This window comes from Ctenopharyngodon idella, chromosome 19, assembly GCF_019924925.1.
Source record: "Ctenopharyngodon idella isolate HZGC_01 chromosome 19, HZGC01, whole genome shotgun sequence".
Lineage (NCBI taxonomy): Eukaryota > Metazoa > Chordata > Actinopteri > Cypriniformes > Xenocyprididae > Ctenopharyngodon > Ctenopharyngodon idella.
Window position 1 is genome coordinate 23,647,376 of NC_067238.1, and position 16,873 is coordinate 23,664,248.

The window sequence follows — 16,873 nt, forward strand, 5'->3', positions numbered from 1 at the left end:
TGATAGAGCTTTAGTTGGCATCTGCAGATGGCACGGCAGATTGTGTTTACTGACAGTGGTTTCTGGAAGTATTCCTGGGCCCATTTAGTAATGTCATTGACACAATCATGCCGATGAGTGATGCAGTGTCGTCTGAGGGCCCGAAGACCACGGGCATCCAATAAAGGTCTTCGGCCTTGTCCCTTACGCATAGAGATTTCTCCAGTTTCTCTGAATCTTTTGATGATGTTATGCACTGTAGATGATGAGATTTGCAAAGCCTTTGCAATTTGACATTGAGGAACATTGTTTTTAAAGTATTCCACAGTCTTTTTACGCTCTTTTACAGCTCTGCCCATCTTTACTTCTGAGAGACTCTGCCTCTCTAAGACATCCCTTTTATAGCTAATCATGTTACAGACCTGATATCAATTAACTTAATTAGTTGCTAGATGTTCTCCCAGCTGAATCTTTTCAAAATGTCTTGTTTTTCAGCCATTTGTTGCCCCCGTGCCAACTTTTTTGAGACCTGTAGCAGGCATCAAATTTGAAATGAGCTCATTTAGTGGAAAAAAGTGTACAATTTCTCCCTTAAAACGTTTGTTATGTTATCTATGTTCTGTTGTGAATAAAATATTGGCTCATGTGATTTGAAAGTCTTTTAGTTTTCATATTATTCAAATTTAAAAAATGTCCCAACATTTCCGGAATTCGGGTTGTAGTTGCAAATTAAATAATTTAGCTGTCAGTTATAAATTAATTATATATGAATTATTATTCAGCTTAAGCAGTAATAAAGCACTGTCATGTGCAATAATATAGTGTGAAATTTCCTGAAGGCAACTGGTTTTAAAAGAGGTTTGTGTGGGATTTATTTATTCAGAGCTGTCGCCTCTTTCACTGAGCACAGTGCATTCTTGACCATTGCTATGCTGGAAACATAAAAGACACCCAGTTTGGCTCAGTTCTCTTTTAGTTAATGTGTAACCATGAATTTTAATTAAACTATTTCTCACATTTAGGGTACAACAATCCTCTCACTGCTCTTGAAATCAAATTTTCCTACTGACCATATCTGAAAACTATGCAAGTGTTTTTCAAGCATAACCAAAACTCATTTTAAATTCATTAAAGACATTATTTTGATTAATAAATGACTTCAGATATCTGGTTCATTGACTATGTCCTTTTAATGTTTAGGTAATTCAATATAGCCAGCAGCAGGTTTAAGATTAGTGCTGCACTGATAAACCAACTTTCCCTCTTAACATACATACAGTTTTGTCTTATCTAGGACATTTCTCCTGTTTAAATGTTGTAAACAAAGCTTTGCACTTGCTATAAACTGCTCTGATGTTATCTTATTTAAGGAGCTAATGCCACCTAGTGGTTGAAAATGATAATGCAGTGCCTCTTGATCCTGAATGTTTTAGGCGTGACCCTGAGCTGACATGTCTGACAGTAGCAAATACTGGATCCACAAAGAATTTAGGCTTCAGTTTAGATTAAAAATAAAAAAATAACAATGAAAACATGAAGATAATAATATATTATTTTAAATTAAGAGATTGCAGGATTGTTTGGCTCTGAAATGCCAATTTGACCTATGGATTATTTAATCTACTTGACCATTGTATACTGTTGAGATACAGGGGTCTCCTCTGTTTAGTAATGCAACCCTTCGCAATCCTTCATTTTCTGCTGTGCAATTTCTAACCCGATTTGTTCAGACACCAGAACCTTTATTATTTATTGTGCAGACTTTGCTTCCTTCATAATTGATGCTTACATAGCATGCCATGGGCATTTCTAATGGGAGCTGAATTCGATGTAGTGATACATCATGGCTGAATGAATGTGACTACATAAGCATATTTATTATATATAAATTAGTATTTTATAATTTTGTGTTATTTCAATGCACTTATATTTGTACTACACCAAACTACTGTCAACTACATTTTGTGTTCTTGTTATTTATGTATTCTGTCATTTCATATGTCATGCCTGGAGCCTGAAAGTAGGCAAAAAACACTGATTAAATATTTCTGAGCATATGCTCTAGAGTCACTGAAATAATTTAAAGAGGGAAATGAAATATTTTAGCAATAACTAAAATAATATTGACAAATATGGAGATTCATATGCATAAAGCACCATGCACATTAGCTAGCCATTTAATCTCAAGGGACCCTTGATAGCACTGGGAGTGTCCCAGTGCTGCTTTGGCGGTGCTACTGCCATCATATCTTCCCAAATATGTAACATATGACATTTATGTAAAATGAATTCTAAAATAGGCCTACAAGTGCGTAGCATATTGCCTATAATCATGAATGCTGTTAATATGAGGAAGACGGACCTTCCAGCAATCAGTGATGACAGAAGACAGCCAGCTATTCAGATAAAATAATCCATACGAGATTATTAGTGCTTCATAGTAGTTTACCGTATGAAACGCCATAAATGCAACGCTTCCAGTAACCACCGTCTTGATGTATTCTACCATATAAAATGAATAAATCAATGGGCGCTGTACACGAACGGTCTGCACCACTTCTGAAAAAGGGGGGAGACGCAATTAGTCACCTTGTAAGCTCCTCACCGTTGACATCCTCCTGTACATTAGACCGGGCGCGCGACAGCCTTTCACTTAGAGCTGCGCGTGAAGGGACAACAGCAGCCAATCTGATCGAACACACGCACGCTCATAATTCCCGAAGCTGCTCTCGCGCACTCTTTCCCTCAGAGCGCCGTTCTGCTGACTCAGTGCCTTATCAAAGCGAATCGGTTCCTCGCCACCGAACAGAGCTGAGACGCACCAGTCACCGCAACAACTCCAGCCATGGCCAAAACTGCTATCGGTAAGACAAATCTTCCTTCATTTTTGTTCGTCGGTTTATGATGCAGGATGCTGAGAGATGCTGTCACGCGCACAAAAGACCCTGATGCAGGAGAAACAGAATGATTTCTGTTAATGTCTGGGTTATTTCTTAGATATAAATCTGCTTTCTCTTTACACCCCATGCTGTTTTATTTTCAAATATGGCTGTGCGTTGTGGGTGCACCCAGGCTGCCTACTCACTTTCACAGAGAAAAAAGGGGGACTTCATAAATGAGAAAAAGCATTAAATTGTGTTAATATAGTGTACACCTCTTTTAAAATATATTGGAACATGTTTTAAAAGCCATGAAATGATTTTCTCATGGTGACAGTGCACCTGCCGGCTCATGCATCTCCAGCATAATGCAGAAGGACCCCACCCAAGATCCAGCTCTGTGTTTCAGCCTTCAGAAAATCCAATAAAGCTTGACAATTACTGACTCAGAACAGTTCAGAGCTTTGGACATCCTCTATATATGATATAAATATCCATTTTCATAAAATGAGCTAGGTGTGGATGATATTTATTGCCAAACAAAGCCGTAATAGTGAAATACGACATGGTAGTTACTGAATTAGGATGTTTGAAATAGCTTTGTTTTTAACCATGTGGGTATGTTTATTATACGGTATACACTGAATACCTTAATTTTTTTTTGCCAATTATCACAAATGATAAATTAATTAGTTTAATTTCAGTGGTTTGCACTAATTTGGGGCATGACTCTTTAGCTGATGGGCTTATTAAAGACTATACACACTGGCTGCATTTTATATTACATAATTTATAATGGGTAAATAAGAATCTGTTCTCACACCTTTAATATATTCTTGTGACATACAGTCTGCCAGCACATGTAATTATTTAACCCCCCCAAAAAACATCCTTGATGATTAAACACAAGTTTTTAAGGTGTAATTGTGGATTTATATGTGCATCCTTTCGTTCACATCATTTCTTGCGCCATATAAGAGGCAGATTGCAGTATCAGATGATTGATGTTTTAAATGGAAGTGTGTCAGGGCTGAAATCGTCTCGCCGGTAAGCATGTCTCAGTGCTGTTGTGATTCTGGATTATGTTGTAGACGGCCAAACTGGGGCATACCATAGACAAGGTGTGCGTCGGCATCATTTTGAGACGCCTGCAGGGCAGGGCACTGTTGGACTGAGGGTGAATATCTCCGTTCTAGCTGTCATGTCACTTGAAACATTAAATGATAACTTGGAGAGACATCTGTTTTGTTGAATACCAGTTATGCGCACTTAATCCTGCCGTGCAATGCGATTACATGGGGCAGTGTTTTAAGGATATTTCATTTCACAGAACACAAAAGAAGTGCCCTGATAAATGCCTGTGGGAATCCTCCCGCTAATGAGAAAGAACATGTCAATCAATATAATCAATACACTTGGAATATTTATAGGGCTTAAAAGAGCCAACAGAAAGACTTTGGTGCATTTGTCAGCATCTATAAAGTAAACCAGATGAAAATAAGAAAATTAGTCACTAATCAGCTCTCTCATTAAGACTCATTTAAAAGCATGGCTTATTTAATACGCATTTTAGATAATTGGCCACAATGTCATTTTTACCTGTTAGAATTGCATATCATATATCAAAACTGAGCTGTAGGTGCCTGTCTTTGTCTTATCTACTTTCAAGATCTCCTCATGTAACCCTCACCAGGCCCATGCACCATAATCATTTAAGATTACTGGATATGTGAAAGCAGTATGACTAATCCAATCAAGCCCCATTAATCAGTAACCTAACAGGAAGTTCAAAAATACACATTCAGCAATGCTGCACAGTGGGGTGGGGCCGTTGCATTTTAAGATAATTATTTTTTAGGTTTTAGTGTCAAGCATATAATAAATATATTTCATAGCATACACACACAATGCCATAGTCATTTTTACTTAAAAAACTTTTGTATGGACTCAAGTCAGTTTTACTGATTAAAATGAAGTGGTTTTAGTGTGAACAGATGTAATTATGATCACTATTGAACATTGAAAGCTCAGCTAGATGGGCATTTGTCCAGGTTCAGTGGACAGAGCATATGTGTGAGGGAGAATGAGAGAGGTGGGAGGGGCCATTATTGATTTCCAGGGTGGGCATGCTGATGCATTATCAAACAAACCACACAAAGGACTTTTCGCTTGTCTGCTGGGCCGTAGATCCTGATGGCAAATTTTGAGTAATGCACATTTTTTTCTATTTCAAATTCAGTGGTTGTTCAAATGCAATGCAAAATACAGATAATTAGCATTACTTACTTAATGTAAAAAGTAACATTATGTAAAAATGTATAAATTAATGAACTTTACAGTATACAATTAGTATCATATTATCATGTATAGTTATATAATACATACTTTTCAACATTATATATACATTTTATATATACAGTAGTGGTATAAGTGATGTCTGGAGGGGATATTTGTTTCTAATGACCGTACAGGTTTGATTAATCCATCAAAATAGGAGGAAAATATTTGATATTTTTTTATATATTTTAAATATGAAAGATACTAAACTTGGTTAAGGTATTTATCTGACAAAATTATTTGCCAAAAAAAGACAACTACAGCTACACATTTTATTTTACTATGCAAAATAAAAATAAAAAATGCATAGAAGAACAAAAAGCTTGCATTGACATAATCAATTATCAATTTTTCACATCACTTTTTTAAATTATATATATATATAGAACACAAAAAAAAACATTATGCATTTTTACATTTTAACAAAAATATCACATAGTATGATTTATAAGCTGTTTTCCTCATGGGGACCAAAAAATGTCACAAGGATTTTGGATATTGTCATTTTTGTGAGGACATTTTGTCTGAACCGCACACACACACACATACACACACACACACACACTCAAAGACATACATATATTATATGAAATAGAATTTTATATATATATTTTAAATATATATATATATATATATATATATATATATTTAAAATGACTTATTCTAACACAATTTTGTAACAATTTTGATACAGTTTATTACCCCATTAACAATAATCAATGTCTTTTTTTGACCAGTGGCCACAACAGCTACAGCTCGAATCAAAGGTGTGGCTACTGTGGCTACTCTTTTCTAATTACAAACCCTCTGATATTTTCCAGCAAAATCTCTGGATTGGCTGACAGTATTGCACACATACAGATTCATTCGTCTGTGTGAGATCCTTTTCACCTGCTCACCAGCCGGCTGACCTGAATTACTTGCTTCAGTGAGCTGTCTATCGTCCTTATCTCACTCCGACTAGACAGCAGAAGAGAAATGCTTACTGAGTTCCATTGCCACCCCCTCAATTTACCGGAAGAAATGGTTTGCTCCAGTAATTACTAATTAAAGCCCCCTACACCAAAAGTAACCTGCCAGAGGGCTTTTAATCGTAGCGGGAGTGAACACAGTGATTCTCTCCCCTCCTTCCCTTCCCAGTTTTCGCAATCCTCTGTTTGTGATTAATAAGCTCGTCAGGGAGTGTGAGGGAGTTGATCAGATTTTTCTAGACTCCTCAGGGTGTGAAGAAAGTAGGTTTGTTCTGGAAAGCATGATAGCAGTCTGACATCTGGCTGAAGAAACCCAAGTATGCACGGTTTGATAACATCAACACAGCGCTGCTGTCAAGACATTGATTTATAACTCAAATGCACTGGCCTTGATAAACGCTGTCTTGTGCGTTCAAGGAAAATCAGATACATTAATGTGCCTCATGTAGCATCTGCCATCACTGATGTTTGTATGATTTCGACTTGTTTGCACTTAATGCTGAAAAATAAAAATGATTCTGAAGTTGTGGATGAGGAATGATTGCTTTAGGATCAGTGTAGCTGTCATAAACGGCCATCTGGAAATCTGTCTCGCCTCGTGTCTTCTCTGATCTTGCCGACTCACTCCCCTCACACACCCTCAGTAGTCGGAGTAAAAATGGATTCCAATAAATAATGTAACACTGATGGTTGGGCGGTGGGGGATGGGTGGATCTTGTGCTGAACATTGTCTTGTAGGAAACCAGAGCATGTGAGGACACGCTGCTGGTTTGTTCTTAGAAAGCACTAATGAAAACATAGGCAGTGCTGATAAGTATTTTTTATGAGGGGTTGTTATCATTTTTGGACTCAGGGACCCCTACCCAGCCAACCCAGTGACCCTCTACAATGAAAATATTACATTTTTAACATAATACTAACATAATACTATATATATATATATATATATATATATATAATGCATATACACAGTGTATAATTATATGTAGTATGTACATTAATTGGTTACACTTATTAACTGGTAACACTTTACAATAAGGTTTTATTAGTTAACATTAGTTAACTAAATTAGTTGACATGAACTAAGAATGAACAATACTTCTACAGCATTTATTAAACTTAGTTAATGTTCATTTCCACATTTACTAATACATTATTAAAATCTTGTTAACATTAGTTAATGCACTGTGAACTAACATGAACAAACAATGAACGACATTATTTTTATTAATATTAAAAAAGATTAATAAATACTGTAACAAATGTATTGCTCATTGTTAGTTCATGTTAGTTAATACATTAACAAATGAGACCTTATTGGAAAGTGTTACCAATTAACTTATTATAATAATAAAATTGTATATACAATTTCTTTTCTTTTATATTTAACATTTTTACACACAATATATACATTTCTGTATATAGATAGATAGATAGATGATTCTACATATCTACTGATCTACATATTTTAACTATTTATTCTGTTAATATGTATATTTTATATCAGTCAGTGCACCTCTGATTCAAAACCTAGATGACTTGGGTTATTTTCTGCAACATTAGTGATGCAGTTTCGAATAATCATTCATAAAACAGCTAGAGAAAATCTGGGTCAATACTTTTGTTTGATGTGTCTCTCTGCAGCATACAAAGAGAAGATGAAGGAGCTCTCCCTTGTCTCCCTCATCTGCTCCTGTCTCTACCCAGAGGCACGCAAAAACCTCATGGGCGAGTTTGAAGGTAGGAAATGAAAATATAATACCAGTAATGAGAAGTTGTGCAGAAGGAATTTACAATAATGTGCTGTGCTTTATAGACCTCATTCTGTTTGATCTTCGTAATCTAACATTTTATTGGCCTGTATGTGTACCAGCACAGCAGAACTACACATTTATTATCTTAACAGCTACTATAGATCAATAAATGTCTGATAAATGTTCAGGATGGCTGTATAACAAAGTTATGTGAGCTCATTTCATGAGAAGAAGGCATTTTATTGCATGGATCTGGATGCTCAAACTCCAGCAATGTGTAGATGAATATTTGCAGCAGTTTCTAAACAGCATCTATTTCACTTTGTGTCTTGCATGCTCAGACATGGAGGTTAAGCCCATTAACAAGCGGGCTTCTGGCCAGGCCTTTGAGGTCATCCTGAAGCCACCTTCTCCCACGGCTGATGGGGGCTACAGCATCACTTCACCTCCTAAAAAGAGGGACATGTCTCTGGAGGACATCCAGAAGAAGCTGGAGGCTGCAGAGGACAGGAGGAGAGTAAGTGACCCACTTATTTGTATAATATATCTGTACTATACTGTATATCTGTCATTGCCATTTTATTTCTATTATTTTATTTCTATTATTTTATATTTATTTTATATACACCTATTTCATTTCACTCTGCCCCACTCTTCCTCTCCAGTCCCAGGAGGCTCAAATCCTGAGGGCCCTGGCTGAGAAACGTGAACATGAGCGGGACGTCCTGCTGAAAGCCATGGAGGAGAACAGCAACTTCAGCAGGATGGCAGAGGAGAAACTCATCATGAAGATGGAGCAGATCAAGGAGAACCGTGAAGCCCACCTTGCAGCCATGCTGGAACGGCTGCATGAGAAGGTCAGGACTCAGGCTAAGCTTTAATTATTATAACTTACACAACCATTCAAACTTTTGGAGACAGTACGATTTTTTGATGTTTTTGAAAAAAGTCACATATGCTCAGCAAGGCTGCATTTATTTGATCAAAAATACAGTAAAAATTATTACAATTTAAAATAACTGTTTTCTATTTTAATATATTTTAAAATGTAATTTATTCCTGTGATGGCAAAGCTAAATTTTCAGCATCATTACTCCAGTCTTCAGTGTCACATGATCCTTCAGAAATCATTCCAGTGTTGGGGTTAACGCATTACGTAACGTGAGTTACGTAATCAGATTACTTTTTTCAAATAACTAGTAAAGTAACGCATTACTTTAAATTTACAATAAAATATCTGAGTTACTTTTTCAAAAAAGTTCATTTATAGATTGATATAGGGCTCTCCTGTCCCCATGTTGAGAGAAACCCAGAGTAAGGTTGCACTTCCTTAAGCCTGAAGCTTATTCATTTCACTTTTGGTGTGAAAGGGTCTTTACATTTGCCAAAAATAGAACTTTTATTATTTTTATTTTTTATTTTTTGTTAAAAATTAAACAAGCAAGCCCAGCCCAGGTGAGAAAAAGTAAGGCAAATTTAACGCAATGCGTTACTTTCCGTAAAAAGTAACTAATGCAATTAGTTACTTTTTCAGGGAGTGGCTGCAACTGTGAATAATGATCTGACATGACAGAAGATAAAACTAGCAAACAATCCTCAGACTTATATTGAAGGAGGAGCCAGAGTCATATCTAGAGACTAGAATATCATAGAAACTTGAATGTGGGTTCTTTTGATTGTGGCTAGAAAACAACCAACTAGCAACCACCCAAAACACCCTAGCAACTACTTACCAACAGTTACCAACCACCCAGAACACCCAAAATGCACATTTTCTTCAGAAAAATAAAAATCTAATCTGATTCTCTGTCACAAGAGGGCACTACAGTACAATAAAAACTTGCATCGCAAAAGACATTTTTAAACATGAATGGTATTTTCTTAGTTTTCATCAACATTATATCAACTTCAAGCTATAAACAGTTGATAAATGTCTTTTATTGTTTCTCTATGTGCTTTCAGGAGAGGCACGCTCAGGTGGTGCGCAGAAACAAAGAGCTGAGGGAAGAGCTGACAGCATGAGCACATCTCTCTACACCCACCGTCCCATCACCCCACCCCCTCTCCCCATACCTGCGACCTCCCGTCCCCAGAGAGACCCCCTCTCACCCTGCCACCGCAGCCCTGAGTAGAAAAGAGCCTCTGGCGCACCACCCCCCTGCCCCGCCCCGCCCAGGCCAAAAGAATCGACCCTGCCCCCCTCACCAACAGCATCCTGCCCGATATAGTCCATAAGAGAAAAGGAACACCATTAATCAAGAAAAAAAATGTTTTTGATCAATTTGAAACCAGTCAAAGTGGGTGTGGTTTTTTTTGTAAATACTTCCTATTTGTTTTATATGAGATGATGAAAAGTATTGCGGTGTGCCATTTTATAAGTTTCTCTCTCTGTATCTTTATCTTTTAGTGGATGTACTTGTTTCCTCCCTCTCTCTCTCTCAGATCTGCTACAGTTTCTCTTGTACCAGGCTTTGGTGTTTGTGAGTTTGCTGGCTAGCTGACATTTGCAATGTCTTCTCTAAACGCAATGATCATGTTAGTGTCTCTATGTCCATGTGAAGAGAGTAAAAGCCGCCACACTACAGTACACACAGCTCTAACCGGTCACTAACATAGCATTTACAACAATCTCTAGCTCTTTCTTCATACATTCATCTGGTATATAGTCACAACACACAGACACACACACACACACACACATACTTATATGCCCCTGGTCAGCATGATTTAGTAAAAAATGTCATGTTGCCCAAGAGGAACTGCTGTTTGTGCCACGCCGAAGTCATGTGACGTCTCTTGACCTGTGTTTGACCATAGTCTGGGTTGCATTTATGCTCACAGCATAACATCAAGTTAACCTTGAGTTCTTGAGAATCACGTGTACTGAAGTTCTCCAATTCTAATTGTTGATTTTCAGGTTTTTGGAGGTCAATATCTGGTAATAAAATGGACATTGCAAGATGGTGTGTGTGTAAGTGTGTGTGTGTGTGTCAAGAGCAGTGTGGGTAGACGGTGTTATAATGTGCCATAGCTATTGTGTAAGTAGCTTTAATGTCACAAACCTGCCCACTTTCATCTTTCTCTTCCAGCTGTGTGTTTTATTCCCTTCACACATGTAACTTTGGAAGCAAGCTGTGGTGAATAAAGGCTTGGGTTTCTTGGAATGATAATATCTGTCTTTGGCTCCGTTTTTTTCTTCATACAACATGCATTAACATAAACACGAAATTCGATTTCATATTTAACAGCTATGCTGTAGGGCACAAAAATGTGATTTGCATAATGCGTGAAATAACAAAGTGTAATACCCTAGTTTTCCAACAGGTGGCAATAAATGACTTTGCAAGAAAACGTGCTGTAACTCGCAATAGCATACCATACTTATCTAGCTATAACTCCATAGTGTGGGAATATTCTTTATTCACAAAATACAATTTAGTCGTAACCTTATCACTACCCCTAAACTTAACCCTACCCACAACTTATCTCTAAAATCAAAAGGAAATTATAGGAGAATAACACTGATGTAGAAGCACCTAACCATGGTTGTAGGCCTATGCCTAAACTTGTCAAACTGTAAACTTGTCCCTCAAATCTGATTGATTGATTGATAAGAATTTTAACTTCTTTCTTTACTCATTATTGGATCGGGCTGTCAAATGTTGACATTTTTACCCAAAATGGGAATAAACATGAAAAACAAGCGTTTTTATTTTTTTAAGGTGAACTAGATTCCATTTAATATGCAACGTAACGAGGTCACGTGACAAAGTGGTGATTAGATAATTGCTGAATTCGAAAAAGCAACTATAGCATACTACTCAAAAATAGTATGCATAGGACTACTCAAAAATGTTGTAGCATCCTAGCTAAAATGAACAAACGTTTTTCCAGTAACAATAATAGAACGTTCTTTAAAAGTTATCTGGGCTTTAATAGGCTAATGTTCTCGAAGCGTTAGCACAAACATGTTATTTTAACATCGTTCATGTAATTTTCCCTGGAACGTTGTATTTTTTTTTTTTTTTTTAATGTTATTAGGCCTACTTGTTTCTCAACGTTAATAGAACATTCAAAAGTAACGTTCCTATAAGGTTTCCAAAATTAGACTATAAAATGGAATGTTCCCTCAACATTAATGCTAATTAGCATAACCAAAAAAGATTTTTAAAACGTTTAAAAACTGGATGTCTGTGATCGTTAACAAAATGTTAATAGAACAAGTTTTTTGTTAGCTGGGATAACACTTTAAACATTTATCATCGAATAATTACTTATTTATATATAAAATACAAAAGGTAGGCTATACAGTTAATACTAGCCTAAGTTAGTATTCCATTTCAAACATGGCCTTAGTTGTACAGTAGTATAGTATAGTAAAAGGCCTACTAGTGCATGGTTTACTGCATACTGCACAGCATATACTGTACAGTACTGCCTAATATTTCTTAAAACATAGTATATGAAACAGTATCCAATATGCAATTATAAGCATACATATGCAATACAGGCATACATTGTCATTGCTTGACCTAATTATGTACATGTATAATTCAGCGAGTGGCTATCATCTTGGATATACAATCATTTTGCAACCAATTTTGTGTAAAAAATGTTGATAATTCAAACAAATAACGAGTCAAGAATGTAAAATAGCAAAATAAAATTTGCTAAATAATTATGAATTATTTCTGGTCCATTCATCAAGCATTTCGTGTTTTGGTATAGAGTACCAAACACAGTATGCTCTGCTCTATACCGCATGTTTTGGCAAATCAAGGTCATCCAGGTATTTAATGCATGTAGACAATTTGCATACTGCATAAATAGTATGAGTAGTATGCTATTCCAAGCCTAGCCATTACTGCTACAGTATCTACTTAATATTCCAGTTTTAGGGAATCCAACTATCACCTCTAGGGGAAATGAGGGTAAAAACATGCGATAAAAGCTTCTAAAATGGATTTAAAAGCAGCTAGAGAAATAAAGAAGTCTGTTGGCAGTATGCTGTGTGTAGGTGGGAATTCATTTTACGGCTTTGGCTGGCAGCACAGTACCAGTGGTGGCGTGGGAGTGCTCCACACCAGGAGCTCAGTGAGCTGCTGTGATTGCTTTGGGACAAAGCTGCACTGTGCGGCCCTCTCCTCCCACTTTTCCATCTCTCTCGTTCCCTCTCTTCTTGCTCTATACCTCTCTCTTTCCTCCCGGTGCAGTCCAGGCCAGCCAGGCTGCCATTGTCCAGGATATCCCTTGGCTGTTAATGGCTTCCTGGATACATAGAGAGGCCACAGAGAGGCCCCTGGGCCGTGTTTGATATCAGTTCAAAACGCACGCATACAGGCACTGGTTCAACCCTATAGAAATCTGCAGCGCCTCATCTCGCTGCCATGAAAGGAACTATTCTTCTCTAAAACATTAAATCACATGTAAGGCTTATTTATGTATATCCACCTGTGTGTGTGAGAAAGGGGTGACTGGAACATATCAAACACACCAACAATTACGGACGATAAAAATGTATGAATGCAGTTTGCTGTGACTGTTTACATATAAAATATGAGACTGCGAGATTTGCAATAAAAAATGCTTTGATTTAGATGTCAGCAAAAAATATGTCATTATAATTTCTGGCTGACAGCAATAAGCTGATGATTATTTTCATATTATGGCCATTATTAAAATTATATTATATTACAATTATTTAAATTATAAAATATATCTAAATAAATGTAAATAAAAACAAACAAACAATCAATTTAAATGCTAAAACTGAATTTAATCATCACAACAAAAAGTACAGTATAAAAAAAATGGATAGTTGATAATTATTTTCCTATTATGACCAATATTTAAATTATATAATATTATAATTATATTAATTTTAAAATGTATCTAAATAAATATAAAATTAATTTAAAAATAATACACAAAAAACAATCAGTTTAAATGCTAAAACTGAATTTAGGCATCACAACATTATAATGTACAGTTTGAAAAATAGATAACTTATAATTATGCCCAATATATTATATTATATTATATTTCATTATATTATATTATATTATATTATATTATAATCTTTTAAAGATTCATTTTAATTGGGAGTTAGATGAAGGCAAAGGTAATATAAATGTAAAAATAGAAGAAATGAGCATGCAAAACCAAAAATCTCTGATATGCCATTATGGTACCGATATACATTGCATTTGCAGTATTGAATGTGTCTATAACAATATCAAAAATCATGACATGAGCACACAAATCCAGGGTTATTAGCTACACATATCATTTTATTACAGGAAAGTCACACAGGTTAGTGAGGGACAGGCACAGTACCACATCATCTCTTCCAGTACTATCTATTCCCCTAGTCTTATCTGATTTGCCAGTGCAAATTCCCTATTACCATAAAAAACGATCTTGTTTTCCAAAGTACAGTTAACAAAGAGAGTGAGAGAGAGAGATGATTTGGGGCATGAAGGGTGAACGTGCCCATAAGCGCTCAATTCTGCTATTAACAAACCTAACAGTGCCTTTGCTACAATTAAATTAGTGCAGTTCTGAGAGATTGTCTATTTAGATTGTCTCCGTAAAGGTGTACCAGTGGTCCATCCCTGCAAACACAAATTCATTACATTTTAAACAAATAAACACACACTGCAGGTCACTGACCAAAATTACTTAAAATCTTTATAAAAAATAAAGTACACTCAGCTGAGGAATACAGGTTCAGTTGCATAGGTTTTGTATATTTGCAGATGGAAAGTTGGAAAACCTCAACTTCATTGCATAGTTTCATGGAAATGCTGAACAGTTTTCCTCAAAAAAAAAAAAATCTAATTTGAAAGATCATTCTCTGAAAAATCCCGCCTTTTAATCTGGAGGAGAAGTAGGATGCAAATATATATCACATGTTATCAAATCTTTCTTTATATAATTAAAGGTCCAGTGTGTAATATTTAGGAGGATCTATTGACAGAAATGCAATATAATATACATAACTATGTTTTCAGTGGTGTATAAGACCTTACATAATGAACCGTTATGTTTTTATTACCTTGAATGAGCCATTTCTATCTACATACACCGCGGGTCCCTTTACATCGAATTCGCCATTTTGCGCCGCAAAACTACTGTTTCTACAGTAGCCCTAAACGGACAAACTGCTCTACAGAGTGCGTTTTCTTGACTAGCTACTCTCTGCTGTCTCAGACGACGACATCTTTGTCCTGTGTCAGCCACCACAGCTTCTCTACCTGCTTTGAAAGGGAGGGGTGAGCGGTGGACTGAGCCGTTGGGTGCAATTCGCAACCTCACCACTAGATGCCGCTAAAATTTACACACTGCACCTTTAAATCTTGTTAGAGTTAAACTCCATTAACAGCCATCTCTCTCTCTCTCTCTTTCTCTATTAGCCTTTCTCCACTGAGGGACAAAAGAACTAGATTTGTTCAGAATTGATAGGCGAGAACCCGACCATCTCCAGAACTTATTTCTGCTCAACCTGAGACGGGACAATTTCAAAAAACAGGGTTGTTCGAATAAGTACATCAGTTCTGTATTCGCTTTGTACAGAGAGGAATTCAGCGGTTATGTCCATCTCTTTGAAATAGTCAGATGTTACAGAGAAAAGTCATTTTAAACTGACTGTCCGCAGCGTTCATGTTTTTGCAGAGTTCAGAAGGCCCCTATTTCCATGCTCCAAGGCCTATAGGGCTTCCCCAGGCTGCTGGAGGGAGCCGCGGGGCCCAGCGAACTCGGGGACAGCAGAGGAAATGCGCTCAGCGGGAAGGGAAACGCTGACAGGCTCGAAAGTGACGTCAGGAGTGGCGGAGAAAGCTTGGATGTAGTAGGTGGTGTGAGCCCAGGAGGCAGGGAGGTACTGGGCGGCACCCTCAGCGGTCCCGTCTGCCCTGCCTCGCTAATCACCGTGCCGGTCAGCCTGCTGGGGGCATGCGGCTCTGTGGAGGGAGCGGATGAAGATGAGGAGGAGGGCGATGAAGAATTAGAGGATGGAGGGCTGCTGGTGCTGCGCGGGAGCGGCGCCCCCTGCTGCTGTTGTTGCAGGAGGAGGTGGTGAGCCAGGTGGCCGGGCGGCGTCCCGAATGCAGAGCCCCATGCCAAGTGGCCCAATCCCGAATGAGCTTCCCTCTGTGAAGCGTAACTGTTCAGATGCGAAACCAGGCGGATGCGGAGGGGGTCGGTGTTGTCCAGGCCCTCGATGATACTGAGGTAACGCGCCGTCTCTGCCAGACACTCGCGGAAACCCAGTCCACGGTAATCCATGGCCAGCGCGTGAGCATCAAAGTAACCTGTGTGAGAGAGAAAGAGAGCTGTTGAGTGATCTGATAATGATTACAGCTTATGGCAGGAAACTCTGTGCTGTTAATAGATCTCACTGGGAGGGGCTGAGAGTGAAACTGAAATGACGCTAGATAAACAACAGAGATTAAAAGATACTTTACACATCTCGTTTGTCCTGTTCCAGTTGTGTATGTGTTAGTAATTATTTTCAGTGTGGGAATTTTCTTGAGCAGATTCAAAAACATTGAATGATCACATAATGAAAGACTTTATGATAACTTTCATTATTAATAAATCGTTAGAAAATATTATAATGCATAAAAGAACATTGGCTAATGTACATAATGTTACGCATATAAAAAGCATATGCTATATAAATAAATACAAATATAATTATAATATCAATGCTTTTAAATCAAACTTATAATAAAGTGTTATTCACAGTGTATTTTCTTTCAAATAAATGCCAGTGGAAAAAACCTTACCTTTTCCTCCAGCTGCATGAAGCATCTTTAAATGATCTACGGTCATCTGCAAAATTTCTGCTTTTTCTAGTTTAGCAGAGCCCTGAGAACAAGAGCAAATGTGTTGATGAGTTAAGTGATAAGACTATAAATGTATACTGTATGGCTCAATGACAAATAAGAAT

General features: G+C 37.2%; 2 protein-coding genes across 2 annotated transcripts in view; one reads left to right on the forward strand and one right to left on the reverse strand.

Moving 5' to 3' along the window:
- Positions 1–2,584: 2,584 nt before the first annotated feature.
- stmn2b (stathmin 2b) lies at positions 2,585–11,090 on the forward strand. Its single transcript, XM_051872677.1, has 5 exons — positions 2,585–2,843; positions 7,811–7,906; positions 8,262–8,437; positions 8,586–8,777; positions 9,883–11,090. The coding sequence occupies exons 1-5, from the start codon at positions 2,825–2,827 to the stop codon at positions 9,940–9,942; spliced, it is 543 nt and encodes a 180-aa protein (XP_051728637.1). The 5' UTR covers positions 2,585–2,824; the 3' UTR covers positions 9,943–11,090.
- A 3,094-nt stretch (positions 11,091–14,184) lies between these two features.
- hey1 (hes-related family bHLH transcription factor with YRPW motif 1) overlaps positions 14,185–16,873 on the reverse strand; it is a 4,056-nt gene continuing 1,367 nt past the window's right edge. The window contains exons 4-5 of the mRNA XM_051873584.1: positions 16,710–16,791; positions 14,185–16,232 (exon numbers count right to left, since the gene is read on the reverse strand). Coding sequence (XP_051729544.1) covers positions 15,598–16,232; positions 16,710–16,791 — 717 coding nt within the window. The 3' untranslated portion in view covers positions 14,185–15,597. The remainder of the gene's footprint in view (positions 16,233–16,709; positions 16,792–16,873) is intronic.